Below are 18,482 nucleotides of genomic sequence, written 5' to 3'. Positions count from 1 at the left end.
TATGACCAGACTAGCTGTGGCTGCACGCTTAGGGATGTCAAATAGCTGAAGGCGATCCTGCAGGCCCAGTCTAAAGTTTTTTTGCAATTTCCAACAGATTTACTTGAACTTAGCTTCTCCGGTTTTCAAATCCACTCAGACCAGATTCTATTTCTCTTCTAAAGAAAAAAACAACCCCACAGGATGACTCTGCCACCACTACATGCATGCATTCATTCTTGCAGGGGTGTGCTTACATGGGTTTTCCCCCTGGTGCTCTGGTTTCGTCCTGCAGTCCAAAGACATACATGTTGCAGTGCCTTGCAAAGGTTTGCACATCCCTCAGACTGTTTCGCATTTTGTCACCTTACACGTCTAACTCGGCTTTAGACGCCTCCCGAACTCTTTCTACCTGGCTGCTGTGTGTCCCATGGTCTTTGTGATGGCATTGGCCGTCACTGAGATTAAAATGCACACAGGTGGATTCTGCTGCCGACGTGTTTGGCTTATGAGGGGAATTGTTTGCGCTGGATTTCATTTAGGAGTACCATAGGTCATGGGGTTGAAAATAAAATCCTCTACACTCTCTTCAAAATTCATCCCAAACGTGTGCAACTTTGTGTGGGTCTATCGCATGAAATCCAATTGAATGTTGCAAAAATCCAAGCAAGTTAAAGTTCACCGAATGCTTTTGCAAGGTATTGTATATCTTCAACTGGAACTTTGAAAATCTTCCCTCCTCATGGGAGGGCTGAGAACAGAACCCTTCCTCAGTCCTCCCCTTCTGCCCCCATGTTTAAAATCTCTTTTTCAAGCCGGCATGCTTGCTCAAGAAAACTTCCATTATTCTTGTGCCGGCTGCCTCATCCCAGGGACGTACCCAGCAGCCTCAAAAACAGACAAGTGTGGACGAATCGCAGCATGTGACCTAATGCTCCTCTTTTACAAAGTATTCCATTTAATGAAGGACGAGGCTTTCACAACACTGTTACAAAATGCAGAGTGTGAGCTACCTACAAATGTTAGATCTTATACGACCATTGATTCATTTATTCAAGTTAGAACAGCTCGACTTGGTGCACACCTTGTTAATATTCCTGTATTTGAGATGAATTTAAAACAATCTGTCCTGACTGGCCTGAAGGAGGAGCTATTCAGAAAACAAGTGTTCCAAGAATCCTGTCCAACAAAGCTGACGCTGGTGGGCTATATTGCAATTCTGAAAAGTTCCCCTGTCAGAGTCTGTGTGCTGAGACAAATCTGATGCTGCCGGGACTTGCTCAAAGCACAATTTACATCTGGATGCCAGATATTTATCTGGAGTTTATCAGGAAGCAAAATCAGAAGCAAAGCTCCAAAAATTAAGGCATGGATTTCTGGAGTCCTGCCAGTAGTTGGTATGTTTGCAAAAGCCTGAGATCACTTTCCAGTATCTCAAATACTTATTCCGTTAATGGGTGTCCCATGTAGATACACTGTGCTCACTTTGGGTTTAGGTCCTTTTTTCTTCTTCTTAAGCAAACGAGTTTATTATCCAACTTTAAAACTGACCCAGAGTTCATGACATTGAGAAGCAAACAGGAGCAGTTTGATGCTGAAACACAGGAAACGCTTAGATTTAGTTTGGTTCTCGTTCTTTAAAGCACGTTAATGCAGCACATTTTGGCCTTTTTTGGTTCTATCAGTACAACAGGAGTGGTGGCCTCTGCAGTCATGTCTGCAGAGACCATATGCTGGAGTTTGGCACTTTCAAAAAAAATCACTTCTGTTGAGCAGATGTATCAGTTCAATTTCCTGCCCTGATTTGCCTGTAGTTTCATTTGCGGCTACTTCTAGTAAAGGCGATTACAACTGCATCAAAAGAACGGGTGGAGCATGAGTTAGTAGGAAGGGACGGGGACGTCTCTCTGCGGCGGATGTCAAGGGCCAGGGTGCCACACAGATAACAGGGGTCAATGATCAACTGGGTTCAGGATTTTGAGTGCACAGAATGCTAACTGAGGTTGAACCAAAGCTGTGTTTACTGTTCCTAATCAGTGTCATCTGCTGACAGAACAAGGCTACCCACCACATCGCTCTGCTGTTACTACATCAGATGCAAATCTTTTCCCCCAAACAGCACCAAGCTTACAAACTTGTGATCGACGCATTAAATGTAATGTGGGATAATCACAGCATTATCCAAGTCGTTTGTCAAGATGCCATTTATGTGGCTCTGCTTTAATTTAACTTCTTGTTTTGTTTCATGCCTGACTCATGTTTTTGGTGTAGTTGGCACCACATTTTTATTGTCGCATCCTGTGTGGAGCTAATCTGATGTTGATGATCTAATCTTGTGTTGCACACTGCAGTGTGCATGTAGAAAACCCACTGCTTTCGGGTAAAAAAAACAAACAAACCGTGGGTTCAACACCACACAGATGCTCTTATACATATATGAGTAATATGGCATTTCCTTAACCAAAAGGCAACATCACTTCTTCTAAGATGCCTTCATGTTTTTCAGCCAAATGTGAGATACCTCATAAAAGGTTTGTGTATTCTTGCGTTTGTTGGAAAACTGAAAAAGCTGTAAGTTACATCTAATCATCAGTATTTGTTTAATCCAGTCACAGTGCGCCAAACCATCCCTACTGACATATATTGGTGTAAAACAAGAAAAGGAGAAGATATCAAAGGCAAAGTTTTATGCAATTTAACACTACACATCGCGTCTCCCAGTAGTCTTAATTTTATGACATGAATGGGTTTTATTCATTTTTATTTGTATGTATATCAATTCTAAAAAGTATGAATTATTAAAACAAAAATACATATTAAAAATGCATTAAAATACATACTAATAAAAGAATCATTTTAATTTGGGGTCTGGTTTAGTCTTGGGGAAAATAAGTATTTAATGCACTGCTGATTTTCCAACTGACCTTTTTAAGTCTGGAGAGGTCGGTCATTTTCATTTTAAGTATACCCTGACTGTGAGAATCTAAAAAAATAAAATCCAGTAAACAACATTGTGTAATTTTTATGTAACTAATTATCATCTTATTGCAAGAAATAAGCATTTGATCACCACGGACATCATGTCCTCCACATGCATTTATTGGGAACTAGTTACCTATAAAAGACACAGCTGTCCACACATGCCATAAATCAGACTTCAACCTCTCGAATACTTTATTTTTTTTATCTTAATGTTTTCAATTCAAGCTTTTCTTTTTGGGTACTGAGTGTTATTTATTTACAGAAACCAAATTTTTTGTCCACTGGAAAAAAATTTTTTTAGTTTTTTTCCCCCTTCTGTGTTGTATGAACATTTAGAAGCCTTTATTTCTGTTGATTATTCTGATTTTAGGCATATGGGTAATGTAAGTCTCACAATTAAGATTGCAATATTACATCTGACCAATAAATAGACATTTTTATTATTACTGTTTTATTATTACTTGTTTTGACATGTAATGGTGAACATACATGATTGCACTTGTTTATGTTTGTAATATACAACATGCCTATATGTAACTGACTGCTTTAAAAAAAAGGTATGAAATGAGGATATTGAAGTTAATTGAGGGGACCCTTTATTGCTGCTTTACTCTGGATAAAATCTCAACTCTACACCATCTCATTGCATTTCACCTGTCTGTTTGGAACCTTTAGGGTTTATGAGGTCCCTTTATGCTTGTTTATTTCTCTGTATACATTATTGAGTTTTATCCTTCTGTGTATTTTCGTTTAAAAATCTGGAAAAGTAATAAACATACAGTACAGACCAAAAGTTTGGACGCACCTTTCTAATTTAATGGGTTTTCTTTATTTTCATGACTATTTATAAGGCAAGAAATCCCACTTATTAACCTGACAGGGCAGGTTGACCTATGAAGTGAAAACCATTTCAGGTGACAACCTCTTGAAGCTCATCAAGAAAATGCAGAGTTTGTGCAAAGCAGTAATCACAGCGAAAGGTTGCTACTTTGAAGAAACTAGAATATAAGGGGTATTTTCAGTTGTTTTACACTTTTTTGTTTAGTGCATATTTCCACATGTGTTATTCATAGTTTTGATGCCTTCAGTGTGAATCTACAATGTCAATAGTCATGAAAATAAAGGAAACTCATTGAATTAAAAGGTGTGTCTAAACTTTTGGTCTGTACTGTATATTTGAAAAAACAGCAACAAAAAGAAAGCATTTCCTTTCAAAAGGTATTTTGTAAGTCCATGCCCTATTAGAAAGTGTTCAACTGTCTGTGGAGGCTTTATGTAAGGGAGTGTCAGATGTCTGACCTGATGATGATCTGAAAAGGATCCAGCTGTTCTGACTAACTGCTGTGAAGAATGCCCCTCTAGCTATATTAGAGCTATGTTGTAACGTTGCAAAATATGCAACATGTTGTTTGGGTTATGACCTGGAGTTAATGACAACCAAATTGTAAAAAATACACAACAACAATAATTTAAAACAATCTTAAACAGATTATGTTTAAGTTTGAATAATGTATTCGAAAGTGGGTAGAGGACCCAAAAATCGTACTGAAGTATGAGTCACACTACTCAAGTAAAATGCAACAAGGGAAGAAAATACTCAAGATTAAAAACGCTTCTCAAGTATTTTTATTTGATTTTACAATTGTTTTTTCAAATAAGTTGATTGGGAATAAATTCTCATTTCCAACAACGACCTGTTCAGGAAATGTCACACAATGGAAAGTCTCGACAAAAAACTGAAGAATATCATAAAACAAAAAAATGTAATCCTGTTTATACTGTCTAAACATACTACATACTCAACATACCATGTAAACGTATAAGTGCTGAGTATTTGATGAGATTATCTGATTAAATATAAAATGTCAGACAGAAAACATTGTACAGTTATGTAAAAAGTCAGGTATTTTAAAGATTATAATGCAATAAATTATACAAATAAAGTGATTACAAAATAAGATCCAGGCTCTATTAACACTTGTGCAACTCATTTTTTCCCATAAAATGCAAAACAAAAACCCTATAAAGCTATCACTTATAATCCATAACGCTTATATTGATCATATTAGAACATGGTCAAGTATTTCCAGGGCAACAGCAGGTAGAAAATGCCAGGAGAATAACAAAGCATGTGTGCAAACAAAAAATCTATTTTAACTTGAGCTGCAAAACAAAAATACTTTTGCTTTTTCTTCATTTGGCGAAGTTACTCACATTGGGTAGAGTATCCAGAAATTTTACTCTAGAGTAACGATACTTTATAAAGACATTGCTCAAGTAAAACTACTCCTAGAAGAAATTTATTTCCAGAAAGTCACTCATGGCGGCGTGGACTGGAGGCGATCAATCATGTGGCTGTTCAAGCATCAACTCCACCTGAGGTCCACACCTTGTGAATGTCCCCAAACCTTTGAATGGGTTCGGCTTCTCGATCTTGTCAAGGATGGCGTCATCAGTGTGTCTTTTTTCCACCGGGGCTTACTTCTCTCGTGAAGAGTGTCAAAGACCGTTTGCTGGACAAAAACAAGTCAGGAGTCTTCCCCACGATTGTGACATTTCTATATTAAAATCCTTTTTTTTATTATTTGATCTTATTTTAATTAAATTCATTTTGAATTAATTACATTTAAGCAACATTAGTTAAATGAACAAATAAACACTGGATATTTGACTGTCTGTGGAGTCTACTTCTAAATGCAATAACTAAAACAAATTAACTTTAATGTTATTCTAATGTTTTAGGCTCCTCTTGTATGCTGACTTTACCCAGGACTGACCTGCTTATGTGTGCAAGTGGAATAAACCACAAACAAGAATTAATTTGAAAGATAACATCATTGCTTCGGCTCATGATAATCTCCAATTACTCAGATGGAAAACTGAACACACGTTTTAAAAAAAAAAAAAAGACATTTATTGTTATTTTCCCAGTTAATTAAGAGGCATGTACTTATAAGTAGGTACAATGAAATTAATGAGACAAGAAAAATATATATAGTAATTTTTTTTGTTTGCTTATATAATACACACACTTTAAAATAGAACATAAAAAGATATGAGCAGTTATGATGGGCTACAACCTGAACTGTGGAGACAGATGTAGCATGGTATCAATGTATAAAAGATAACCAAAGTCAACAGATCCTTCTTCTGTTTTCACAGGAGTTTTTATGGCTTCATTTAATCAGTTTATACAGACAAGAGTAAAGCTTGTTGAAAACATGACTTGCAAAAATTTCAGAAAAAAATTGACAATTTCACACCAACCCTTCCTCTCCCCCCCTCCCAGTTTTAAAATAAAGCTCCCTCCCTGCCCCCCTTTTACAGAAGTTAGGTGCCATGCTTTGAGCCAGAGTTTGTTGCACAGAAGCATTCCTCCCAATACAAGAATATTACAAAAAGACACTAAAATGAAGCATTACAAAATACACACACACACACGCGCCCACACACACACGCACACCCCCACACTCTGCTTGGGGGGGTCAAACAGCCGGGCAGAGGATACAGGCAACGGTAAAACAAGACGGCAGGTCTGATGTGAGTTCCTTACGTGCAACACAAGAACATTCTGAAACCATTTTCTTTCATGAGCTATACATAATCAGGACAGAACCTTGGCTTGGACAGCGATCCCTTACAGTAACTTAGTCTAGTACTTTTGAGATCTAACCACAGTGTGATAGTGCAGTAACAAAACCCCTCATTCGCTGGTTTGTAAAGCATAAAAATAATAATAACCATACCCAGAAAGACACAACTCTGAAGTTAAGATTTCCGAAGAAATCTCACGACGTTTCACCGCACCAAGCTCAACATGAACAGGCTGTAAACATCACGACCAAAGAGTTTGGTGGGATCTGTTCTGTGGAGGGGCTCATCCAGCGACAGGTTTCTACAGATCCCAGCCGACTCTGGGATTCAGGAAACCCGTGTTCGACATTTTGAAATGAGACCAAATACAGCAAGAGTCTCGAACAAGCTTAGGGTCCTTCGGCAGTTCTGAAAACGGGCACAATTTGAACTTCAGCCACTGTCGACTCTGGTCAGAGGGGTCTGATTCGCTTTCAGAAGAGATCTGGCTGGTTTATCACAGTAAAGCGATCCACAATGATCTAACACTGACGAAATACATGAAAACTGGGGGGGAAAAAACTGCAGTAAGAAAAAAGAAACAGAACAGACTTTTACATTTGAAACCAGATAAACAGTTAAAAAAAATGCACATTTCTTGCAATCGCATTCTAATAAAGAAATTTTTTCTTTTGCAAAATGCAAGAATAATCAGAGATAAGGTTTTAACAAACTCTACTATATCTTCAAAGTCAAAAATGACATCCAATCAGATTATTCGATTTAATGTCCTTTTGGGATCAACAAAATTTTTTTTTAATTGAATTATGATGCCTTCAATTAGGGCTGGGTAACATGATTTAAAAACATATCACAATATAAACATTTCATATCAGTCAATATTGATAATTATTGATTAGTTTTTCCTTTAAAATATGTAAAATACTGCCAAATCGCTGGCATAATCTTTCATGTTTTATCCACCGCCAAGCTTTTGTACTCATTTTCCCCTTCCACTCCAATTTTTTTTTGTTTTCATCTTGCCACATGCTCCTTAACTGCTTAGAAACAAAACTTACTCAACAAGGTTGTTGCTAGGTAACAAAACAATGGGTAAGTTAGTTGATGCCACCCATCTTGCTAAGCTAGCCGTCAGTAGTTGTGGGACAAACGCCTTCCCTCTGCCTACGCCCCCCAGAATGCTGTGTGGTTCTGCGTCGGACTTCACTGAAATTATTGAACATTCTATTTGATGTATTTTCTGTTGATATCGATCACTCATCCATTGCGATATATATTGTTATTGATTTATTGCCCAGCTCCACCTTTGAGTAATTTGGGAAAAACCCACATGATGATGTAAAGACAGCACTCAGCAAAAATGAAACCGCTACTCCAAAACAAACATTAAAAAAAACAACACACACATTACAGTCGGAGAATACTCGTCCATCACTACCATCATTTGACAGAGAGGAATGAAATATAAAGCTTGCCAGCCATAGCATGCCATCCCAAACTGAAGTACGGGGAGGACGGTATCATGTGGCTGTTTTACTGCAAACTGGTGTGATTCACAACACAGTTGGCCCCCTCTAATAATAGGGACTACACTGAAACAGCATCTGAAGACATCTGCTAGGAAGTTAAAGCCCAGGCAAAAACAGGTCTCCCATTTGAACAATGACCCTAATTCTACCACCACAAAGTGGTTTATGGAAAGACACCCAGAACGCTAAACCCAATACAGACAGTTTAAAAAACAATTTTACGAGAGTTTTCTAAAATTCACAAACTGTTCCTCATTAACCTGGCATTTAGCAAACAGAAAGTAATGCGGTAACCTTAACTGAACTAAAACAGGAAATGTTCTGTGTGATTTACAATCAGAAAAGGCGTAAAGAATAAGGTTGTGTCTTTTTAAAGTACGTGAACATCTGGTTTCAACTGCATCTGCCTTGGTGCACACAAAAAAAAGCACATTCTCTCCACCTACTGTCTGAAACTGGTAAAGCAACAAGTTTCAGAGAAATATAAAAGCGTTCAGAAAAATGTATCACAGAAACTGCTGCATCCATTTCGGGATGTGATGACACTGGCCTGTGAGGTTAGGATAAAGCTAAGATGCTGTAAACACTTCAGGTTCAGATGTCAGACCTGACATCTCAGCCCTTATTTGGCAGCAGGTGTCTTGGTAAAGGTTGAAGCTGTGAGCTGCGGAAATCAACCACCAGACAGTAAAAAAAAAAAAAAAAAGAAGATAGCCAGAGTGCACTGGGTAAAACACCTTCCAGGTTCAACTGTTTCATTTTTTTTAAAGCAGCATAATTCAACGCCATCTAGCCACGAAGACACTTTGAGCTAATCCTTTCAGTCAGTTTTTGATGACTGTGACTTGAGCTGTAACACATAAACATAAACAACATTTGTCACACCATTGATATCGTTTGGATACGTTAAAGTAAAAAAAAAAAAAAAAGGAAAGGAAAAAAAAATGCTGTTTTGTTGGACAATTAATATCAACAAAGTGCAAATGCGCCATCTTGTGCTCAAATATCTCGCCACGTAAAGTCTGGCTCCAGTCTTTGATGCCGAGGACAGGCACAGTCCACTGAACCGTGGGGTAGAGTCCTCTGCAACGGTCCAGGTTTTGGTGGCAGAAACATCCATCTCCAAAAGGTGCAAAAAATAATAATAATAATAATCACTCCAGCGTTATAATTTTCTATGAGATGCACAGAATGGGTAGCAAGGATCCATCTCCACTATATGGGTTGGTTTAAAAAAATGCAGAAACATTTTACAGCGCCCTTGGCGCGTCTGAGATCAGGTGCATCGTGGAGTCTTTTGGCACAAAAATAAGAATAATTATATTAAAAAACAAAAAAAAAAAACAGTTCAACTGAAGAATCCTGTAGATCTTCTTACACTTGCAAAGCAAAAGGAGAGAAATGCGTCCGAGCCGAGTGTGGTGATGGGGAACCCGTGTTTAAGAGATGTCCATCCAACACTGCATGCAAAAACGCCAAGGCTATTAAAGCAATACTGTGGTGCCCTGTGCCAGTGGACTGCGTTTCCAAAAAGGTTCTCTGAATGTCTCCGTGAGGAATCCACTTATGGGGACTGTTGCCATAGTGATGAACAAGACTGTTTGGGTTTTTTTTTTGTTTTGTTTTTTTTAAGGCATCGCATTAGATGACATGTGTTTCGCCTGTGGCCCAGAAGAAACAGAACAAATTAAGCACTGCTCCTTATTTGTTACAAAAAAAAAATCAAAACCTTGCATCGTCAAGAAATGTCACAATACATTCAAACTTATCAGTTCAGCCTGAAGATACAATGCTTCAAATAATTAATTAAAAAGCCCAACATGCATGTAAACATTAATGTTACATGCCCACTGAGTTGAAATGAAATGGTCTGAGTGGACCTTGTTTACCTGGTTAGGACTCACTCTCCATGGTGACGGTTTCACTCTCGGCTGTGAAGTCAAAGTGAAGACACAATAAGGTACACAAATGTCTAATTAAATCTAGATTAATGCAATCATTTTCATAACGAGATGCACCGATCTGACGTTAATATATGTATCGGTCCCATATTGAAAATAATTTCTACATGGGGTATTGGTGACATTGTGCCCAATCCATAAGGACAGATCTATTCTCTCCAGTACTATGCTTTGTGCTCTGAGAGGTGTGAGGCTTTATTTATTTTACATTATATTTAGAATGCCTAATTTCACTTTCTGACCACTTTCTTTAGTGCTGTTTGACCAAGATAGTCAACCTACTGTTTTTGTCAGTTTCATATTCATTATTTATTTTACATTGGCTGTTATATTCCAATGTTTTTGGAGTATAACAGAAAAATCATTATATTCCAGAGTCCACTGACTGAACAAATTACAGTTGTGTTGTTTTTACACGTTTGGCCAGGCTTGTGAAACTATTGGTGTATTTAGGTGTGCTGTACTAGTGCATAGTTACCAAACAATTTTGTAATTTTGCATATTTATGTTTAAAATTTTTCTGTATTAGAACGGTACTAAACCTCATATCCTCATATCGTAAGTGGGAAAAAAAGGTGGATTGGTGCGTCCCTCATTTACCTGATTTGAGGAAGTTTTCGGCCAGGTGGTCTTCAGTGTTGTTGGCCTGCTGCTCGTTGCTCAGAAGGCGGTTCTGTGACTCACTGAGGGGGCTCACAGAGACCTCCGGCACACTGTAAGATGAAGTTCTATTAGCCCTGCTTTCCAAACAGGAAGAGACAAAAGGAAGTATGTTTTAATGTATATATGAAAAAAAAAAAAAAAACCTCATCACCATTTATTGGAATCAGGTTGCAGAGTGACCGTGGCCTGCTCTGCATCAGCGTTGACCAATCGGGTGGGAAACGTCAGACCGTCCCCCTGACTGGAGCAAACGGGGAAAAAAAACTTAAGATTAACAAATGAAATTTAAAAGGGAACAAACTTTGCCTGAACTGGAGCCTAAATACAAATATGCTAAAAAAAAAACAACAAAACAAATAAAACCCCTTAGCTCAAGGTATCTTCTGTGTCTCCAAAACTGCAAGTCTGTTACCTGGTGAAGATCGGCAGCAGCCAGTACTGCTTCTGGTCGCCGAAGACCTGAGCGATGTTCTTCCGGAAACCCAGAGAAAAACCGTTCTTATCTGAGCCTGTTCTGAAGACCGGCGCTCTGAATGCCTCTGCAGGGAAGAAGCAAAGCAAAGAGAGAGACCATAAAGTAATAAAACACTGGAACATGTATAACCTGTCATAAGCAGGAGAGGAAAAACACAGACAGACTGTATCATAAGTAAGATTGATTTTGTTCATACGGCTCTTTCTGCTAACAAAAAGAAATAAACTACAGGTTTCTTGAAAGTCTTTATTTATGTTATGTCCTTTCAAAGTAAGGTGTTTTAAACTGAAGTCAGAGGAAGAAATCATTTCAAAGGAAATTATAAGCATGTCTGCTGATCATTTATGAAAAGCAAGGCCTTCATCAGGTAATCCAAATGTGAAAACATCACATCAAGTTGTTCTGTTTTCTCCTTTCAGCCTCTGTCTGTCATGGGACATGCTGGATAAAGATATCTAAAATTTAAGGTAGGGATCTACATTTTCCCTCCCATTATGTGAGCACAAAAAAAGTCTGTCTCATTTTCTTTCTTTTTTTTTGTTCTTGAAAAAAAATCATGAAACAATGGAGTGATGGAAATATTTTTCTTTATGCATTTGAACAAATTTACATCAGTTAGAAACTATGACGGATAAATTTCAACTTGATGTGATTCAATTAATTGAGGACCAGTAAAAAAAATCCCAGAACTAAAAAAATTTAGAGGCATTTTTTTTATTTTTGATTGACTAAGTACTCAAAACCCATGGTAATTATTGAGTAGGATAAGTAAATGTAAAAATGCTTTCATATTTGATCAATTCTAAGTTTTATACTTTTATATAGAGGAATTTTAAAAAGTCTGGAATTTTTTTTCTTTTAACTGCATCAGTACCCTGCAAGGCTGCTTGAAATGTCAACAAATCATTGAGTCCATAAAAAAAAAAAAAACTCCTACTGCATTTTTGCAAATTTAGTTAATAAGCATCCTTAAAAAAGCAAAAAAAAAAAAAAACAAAAACAAAAACAATTGTTGAATGCATGTGTATGCATTACCTATTGTGGACCTGTTCTTCCCTACGAGCCACAGATGGTAGCTGAAGAGGGAGAGAATACTGATGCAGAACATGGCCGCCACAAAAAACAGAAACAGGACGTGGAATTTGGCAGAGTTATTCAGCTCATTCTGTGGGAAGAGATGGGAGGAGAGGGAAACGGGGATCAATAACAAATTTACAGGGATGGTAATTTTAGAAAAGACGAAGGGATAAAGCAACGCAGGCAACAGTAGGATGAGAATCATGTCACTGCGTGCGTATCACGATGGCAAGCAAAACTCGTTGCTTCAGAGGACGGCGGGGTTACCTTTGGGCAGTTCTCTGCCGATTTCCTACGACAAAGCTTTAGTATAAACAGAAACAAGACCAGTTAGGAACAACAGGAGAAAACAGTCGGAAAACAGGGGGAAAGCAAGGAGAAGGCTGACGAAAAAAAGAGGATAAACAAGTGAGAATGGAGAGAGAGAAGAAATGAAAGGAAATGCAAGAGTGTTTGCTGCTGTTCTAGCGGTGTGATGGGTGGTTCTGATCGTGGAGAGAGAAAAATTGGAGAACAATTGTGTGTTGTGTGCCACGACTTCAGACGAGGAAACTGGGAGAGAACCGGGTCAAAGGGTCAAGGGTGAGAGCGGACAGAGGGAAAAAAAATAAAAAGACAGCACAGGAGAAGTCAGTGCCATGCACAACCATTTGAGTGGAAGCTCATTCCGAACAGATCTGCATCTGAACTCACTCACACACACACACACAAAACACACACAGAGCCGACACCTCTGCATCAAGTACTCACGGTCCAGAACTTTATGAAATACTGTAGAACCGTGGCAGCAATGAACAGACAGTACACCAACGAGTAGGCCAGGAAGAGGATGAAGAACTTGTAGTTAGAGAAGCCGACGCAGTTGTTCACCCTGCACACACACAAAATTCATTAACAATCACCTAATTAGAGAGAAGTTCAACATTACAAAAAGGAAGTGAAAATTCTGGAGTATTACAGGCATTAAGGGGCTCCAAAAAAGATAAATATTAAGCAAATTTATTTATGTATTAAGCATTTTCCTATTTATAGGAGAGAGAAAACATTCAATCCGTAATGATAAAGTGACCAATAATTGACTAAGAGAGAGAGATAAAAAAAAAATCAATGGCATTCTTAAGGTCTGGTCACGAGTTTTCCAATCGTTGACTGGAAGTGAAGCAAATGTGTCTTACATGTGAAAATACTCAACCTTAATGCTATATCAACGTTTTTATACTATTTAAAGTTTTACAGATCATATCATATTAAAGGCACACAGATTCACAAACATGAACTGGAAAGACAACTACTTGTGGGTTTTAAAGTCTTTTACAAACAAAATCTAGAAAAGCAGCTACCATGTAAATTTGGCCGCAAGATTTAACAACCTTTAATTGCAATTACATCTGCAAGTCCTTCGGTACATGCAGCTTTGCACCACTACACCCTGACTCTTCTACCCATGAGCAACACTTTTCATGTCTTGCAAAACAAAATAGATTTAGGTCCAGGTCATTGTAACCCATGATTATGCTTCCATATAAACCAGTCTATTGTAGCTCTGGATGTGTTTAATGGCTCAAGGAGTTTTGGTACTTTTCTAAGGGACTGTAAGAGCAGAAAGCAGATCAGATTTACCAAGGACAGTGGTGATCCATCTTCAGCACACACCTTTGCAGCAAAACAAAAAACAAACGGTCAAATTACACAGAGACACACAAAAAAATGAACGACAACAAAAAAAGAAAGAGTTGATAGGAGAGCAGAATTTCTTGAAGGTAGTCCGGTTCTCTTACATGTCGCATGCGGAGCAGTGGTGACACCGGTCTGGCTTGATGACTTGACAGCGGTCGCAATAGCGGATCGCTGCAACGTGATTCGCACATTCTTATAGTCATAACTGGGTGACTATGAATGACAGTATATCCCTGTTACCAGCCGGGTGACGCGGCCTTACCTCCGGCGCCCGTGCGAGTGTACAGAGGCAGGGTGGAGGCGGCTCGCCACAGGATCTCCTGCTGGGACTCTGGCCTCTCTTCCTTCTCGTAGCGCTCCTTCTCGGCTTTTGGCAGGCAAAACTGGAACGGAGTGGACACGACGCTTTTATCATCCAGCTGGTTTCGTCATGGCAGGGGATCAGAAGCATGCAGACAGAAAGGGAGTGCTATGGGATCTTGTACCTCTTTGGAAGGGTTGGCAGGCTTGGTGAAGATGGTCTTCCAATAAGACCACACAAACATGACGAAAGAGACGTGGAAGAAGATCAGGTAGACAACTGGAGGCGGGGGAGGGAGGGAGAATGGATCAGCGGGAGAGTAACACAAACCATCCAGTAAGTGTGCAGACGCAGAACATGAGTTATGGTAATACTGCTGCTACTCAGACTACAGGCCTGATGAGGATACAGTTATATAATTAATGGGAGAAGACTGCAAATGGGTAGTGCTGATTAAGGAGGAGCTGCCGGGCGACAAGCAAGCAAACTTTTCTGTGCCAGCAAGTCTACAGAGTGCATTACAGCAGACTTTAGGGAGATTAATCCAAACAGGCTCAGCTCAGTGAAATACCATTCGCAACAAATTAAACACTTTTCATCTTTTGCAGTACTTACTCCGCTCTCCCATCATGGTAATGGTGTCTGTAAGGGATACAGAGAAAACATAAATGTTAGAAAATAGTCTAAATCAAACAGTAATAAAAAGTTTCTTTCTGCACAATAACAAAAAAAGCGACAACTGGAGATTCAAAAGACATTTAAATGGCATTTCAGGATGGAGAAAACACTCAGTCAACCACGGTAATATGCAAGGTGGGACAAGAAAATCCAAGTGGAAATTTACTGAAATTTCCAGTGATGCTCTTTGACCTGGACTTCCAGAAATGTTTTTATGATCTTTTTAAGAAACAAATTTTTTTTTTTTTTTTTTATCTCTATCCTGTGTACTACAAAGAATTAAACCCCAAAACGTTGTTCTTGGGCCAGAGTCATGATCTTAATAAAGGAAAACTTTAGCCAATTAGTAGCTAATTTAATACTTTGTGAATTTTATGTAGAGATGCACTTTTTCCTGGTCAAGACAGATTTTCTTTGAAGTCAAACTTACAGATTCTGATTTGGTTTCTATGACACATCTCCATTTATTCCTCAAAGCATATCGCATTTAGCCATTTTTTTTTATTTACACCCCCAAAACCAGTGCTATTTTACAGCGTTTTTTTGCATTCACGATCAACTAAAAAATTAGCTCAGTTGCCTTGCAACAAGAATGTTCTGGGTTTGAATCCCTGTCAGGGTATTTTTGCATTGAATTTGCTTGTTCATCCTGTGTGGGTTAACTCTGGGTACTCCAGCTGCCTCCCACCTCACCAAAACATGACTTATTAAGTTACTTGGTTCCTCTAAATTGTGTGTGAATGCATGTGCATCGCTGTTTATCATGTGTGCCTCTGAGATCAGATTGGCTACCTGTCCTGAATGTACCCTTCCTCTCATCCAAAGACTGCTGGAGGTAGGCATCAGGCTGACACCCACTACCCTGGCAACCCTGCTAAGCAGGTATAGACAATTGATGGATGGATCACCAATTGAAGTAAAGTTGGCTGATTTCAATCTTTGTGAGATTGTTGGTGCATCTTTACTCTGCAGGGTGGGGCTCACATGGCCTCATTTCAGAGTACAAACATAGCTTCAGCTTGGCCTTTACAGTGGGGCTTTCTAGAATTAGCTCATATAAGTTTTACATAAAATTAAGAGTAATACATAGTAAAATATTAAGTAGAAAAGTTAACTCTTGATTAAATAAAAGGGACAAACAGAAGTCAGACTTAAATTTAACTATTGCTTCTCTCAATTTAAAAGAAACAATAAAAAAGCACTTTCCGTTCAAACCGAGCAGAAAACAAGAAATGCAAAACACCGGCAGTCTTAAAGTGCAGCTGGTGAAACCTTACGCGTTCCCCGAAACATATCCTTCTGAATACAGTACAACCCGACGAGATGTCAGACAAACAGACACGTATCTGTGTGTTCGGAGCCGGCTGGCAGGCAGCACCATTGTTGAGCTGCAGCCCATTCACTTCCTGATGGCAGCAACAGCAGCCACAGCAGCAGCTGAGTGTTTGTGAGTGGACACTACAATGAAAACATGTCCGTCTGAAAAGCCTTCAGGGACGCGACAGAAAGCAGCGACCCGTCTACTTACACAAACAAAGCTCCACCACGTAAGCGTAGTAGGACCAGCAGACGACAAGGGCGATAAAAATCACAGGGATCCAGGCTAAACACCGTTGACAGCATCTCAGTACGTGTGTGGGCGCCATCTTTCTCCCTCTCCCTGTTCTTCTGGGAGCAGGGAGTGTTCGAAGTGAAGACGTCACCAAGCACGTAGCCACACCGGAAGTAGTCAAACTTAAATAAATATATACATGATTATTTATATTTTAAAACCTTTTTGGACCACATAGGAAGGGAATAAATATCAGCTCTGAAAATAAAATAAAATAAAATAAAACGTCTCTCTCAACATTTCAGCTTTGACCTCAAAATTGCAGCTCTTTGAACCCCTTGTGTTGTTTGAATGACTTAAATAGTAATACCACTGTTTATCACAACCTAAAAATGATAGCATTTAGATATTTGACTAAGCCAAAGGGTGTAGGCAAATTTTCAACCTAGAAATTGTAAGAATAACTCACAGTCGATCAAGTTGGTGGTTAAAAATATTGTGCACTGAAAAGAGACAGTGTGAAAAGAGAAATAGTGTAGTTTAAACATTTTATTTAACTATAAATATGCCGGTTTTATATTATAGTATGGCGGAGTCATAACTAGGCAGTCATCCACAAATCATATTTTGAAAAATGTTTTTTGATTTTTTCCTTAATAAATGAATAAAGTTTAACTGTGAATTTCCTTTCAATTTGACAAATGATGGAAATTATATGGCATGAACTTCTGGACCTTACTGAGGATTGGGCAGCAGCCTCTAGCACTGTTTTCCTTTACTGCGCCTCTGCATTATATGCCACGGCCCACGATGGTACCCTTTTTATGTACTTTGACCCCGTACATCCACACATTCATGTGGAATACTATGTTTGACCTGTTCGCTTTCTGCTATTAATTCCCCTGCACTCGGTTTCCAAAATAGTCTGGAAAGGAAAGTGGAAGTAAAGCGTCGTGAGACCGAAAGCATAGAAGGTAAAAAAAAAAAAAAAAAAAGCCTTCCGTGAAGATGGAAGTGGATCGGTACTTGTCGCGGATCGGGTTTGAAGGCCCTTCAGGTGTGCCCAGCCTGGAGCTGCTTCGCTCGGTTCACACCTGTCACCTGCTGTCGGTGCCATTTGAAGACCTGACGGTGCACAGCGGTGGACAGGTCAAGCTGGACCTTCCGGTCCTCTACGACAAGGTTGTGAACCAGCGCAGGGGTGGCTTTTGCTTTGAGAATAACTCGTTGTTCTACTGGCTGCTGACCCAGCTGGGCTTCCAGGTCACTGTGCTCTCAGGTCAGGTGAAGAACTCCATAACTAGTTGCTACGGGCCCCCGTTTGACCATTTGATCATAATGGTCAACCTCGAAGGGAAACGGTGGCTGTGTGATGTCGGTTTCGGCGCTGCTGGTTTTAGTGCCCCGCTTTCGTTGGATACTTGTGGTCCTCAGGAGCAGGGCCACAGAGTTTACCGTCTCAGAAGGATAGACGACGTGCACTTTCTGGAGTGGCAAAAGGAGGAAAACAGAGGCGAAGATGGGGACTGGACGGAGATCTACAAGTTCACCCTGGAACCTCGGCGTCTGGAGGACTTCACCCAGATGTGCCAGTATCACCAGAGCTCTCCTAGCTCCATCTTCTTCTGCAAGTCCCTCTGCACAGTGTTGAGACCCGGCGGGAGGGTGTCTTACATTGGCCGCAGGCTGATCACCACCAGATTCCCATCTGAAGCAACGGGAGGTGGACTAGAAACCACAACCAGGGAACTTGAAGATGAAGAAATTCCGGCTGTTCTGGCAGAAAACTTTGGAATTGTGCTTCAGTCTCCACTTATTCCAAAGGACGACACAATTACTCCACCCCCAGTTGTATACTGATTTATGGATGTCATAACTTTTAAGGCAAAATATACAACTACTACAATTTCTGGTGCACCGACGAGGTGCTTCCGGTTGTTACCAACTTTTTTGATTTTGATCATTGTTTTTTAATTTAAAAAAACTAGATAGCAAAAAAATACTAAAAATGTAC

General features: G+C 39.3%; 2 protein-coding genes across 4 annotated transcripts; one reads left to right on the top strand and one right to left on the bottom strand.

The window, feature by feature from the left end:
* Window positions 1-5,864: 5,864 nt before the first annotated feature.
* LOC114137002 (zinc finger DHHC-type palmitoyltransferase 20) lies at window positions 5,865-16,602 on the bottom strand. Of its 3 annotated transcripts, XM_028005472.1 has the most exons (14): window positions 16,445-16,602; window positions 14,854-14,880; window positions 14,423-14,517; window positions 14,200-14,320; window positions 14,039-14,108; window positions 13,881-13,913; window positions 13,011-13,131; window positions 12,528-12,563; window positions 12,219-12,348; window positions 11,121-11,247; window positions 10,860-10,949; window positions 10,646-10,758; window positions 9,974-10,015; window positions 5,865-9,745 (listed from the first exon to the last, which is right to left on the bottom strand). In XM_028005472.1, exons 1-13 carry the CDS (start codon window positions 16,560-16,562, stop codon window positions 9,978-9,980), a joined length of 1,119 nt encoding a protein of 372 aa, XP_027861273.1. In that variant the 5' UTR covers window positions 16,563-16,602; the 3' UTR covers window positions 5,865-9,745; window positions 9,974-9,977. The 3 variants fall into 3 exon arrangements, with proteins under 3 accessions (XP_027861273.1, XP_027861274.1, XP_027861275.1); XM_028005473.1 differs by lacking the exon at window positions 12,528-12,563 and having other exon boundaries at window positions 16,445-16,601; XM_028005474.1 differs by lacking the exons at window positions 5,865-9,745; window positions 9,974-10,015; window positions 12,528-12,563 and having other exon boundaries at window positions 10,638-10,758; window positions 16,445-16,601.
* A 608-nt stretch (window positions 16,603-17,210) lies between these two features.
* LOC114137003 (arylamine N-acetyltransferase 2-like) lies at window positions 17,211-18,426 on the top strand. Its single transcript, XM_028005475.1, has one exon. The coding sequence runs from the start codon at window positions 17,477-17,479 to the stop codon at window positions 18,326-18,328; it is 852 nt and encodes a 283-aa protein (XP_027861276.1). The 5' UTR covers window positions 17,211-17,476; the 3' UTR covers window positions 18,329-18,426.
* Window positions 18,427-18,482: the final 56 nt, after the last annotated feature.

This window comes from Xiphophorus couchianus, chromosome 21 (genome assembly GCF_001444195.1).
Source record: "Xiphophorus couchianus chromosome 21, X_couchianus-1.0, whole genome shotgun sequence".
Taxonomy (NCBI): domain Eukaryota; kingdom Metazoa; phylum Chordata; class Actinopteri; order Cyprinodontiformes; family Poeciliidae; genus Xiphophorus; species Xiphophorus couchianus.
The sequence above is the reverse complement of the archived record's forward strand: the minus strand, read 5'-3'. Positions and strand labels throughout refer to the sequence as shown.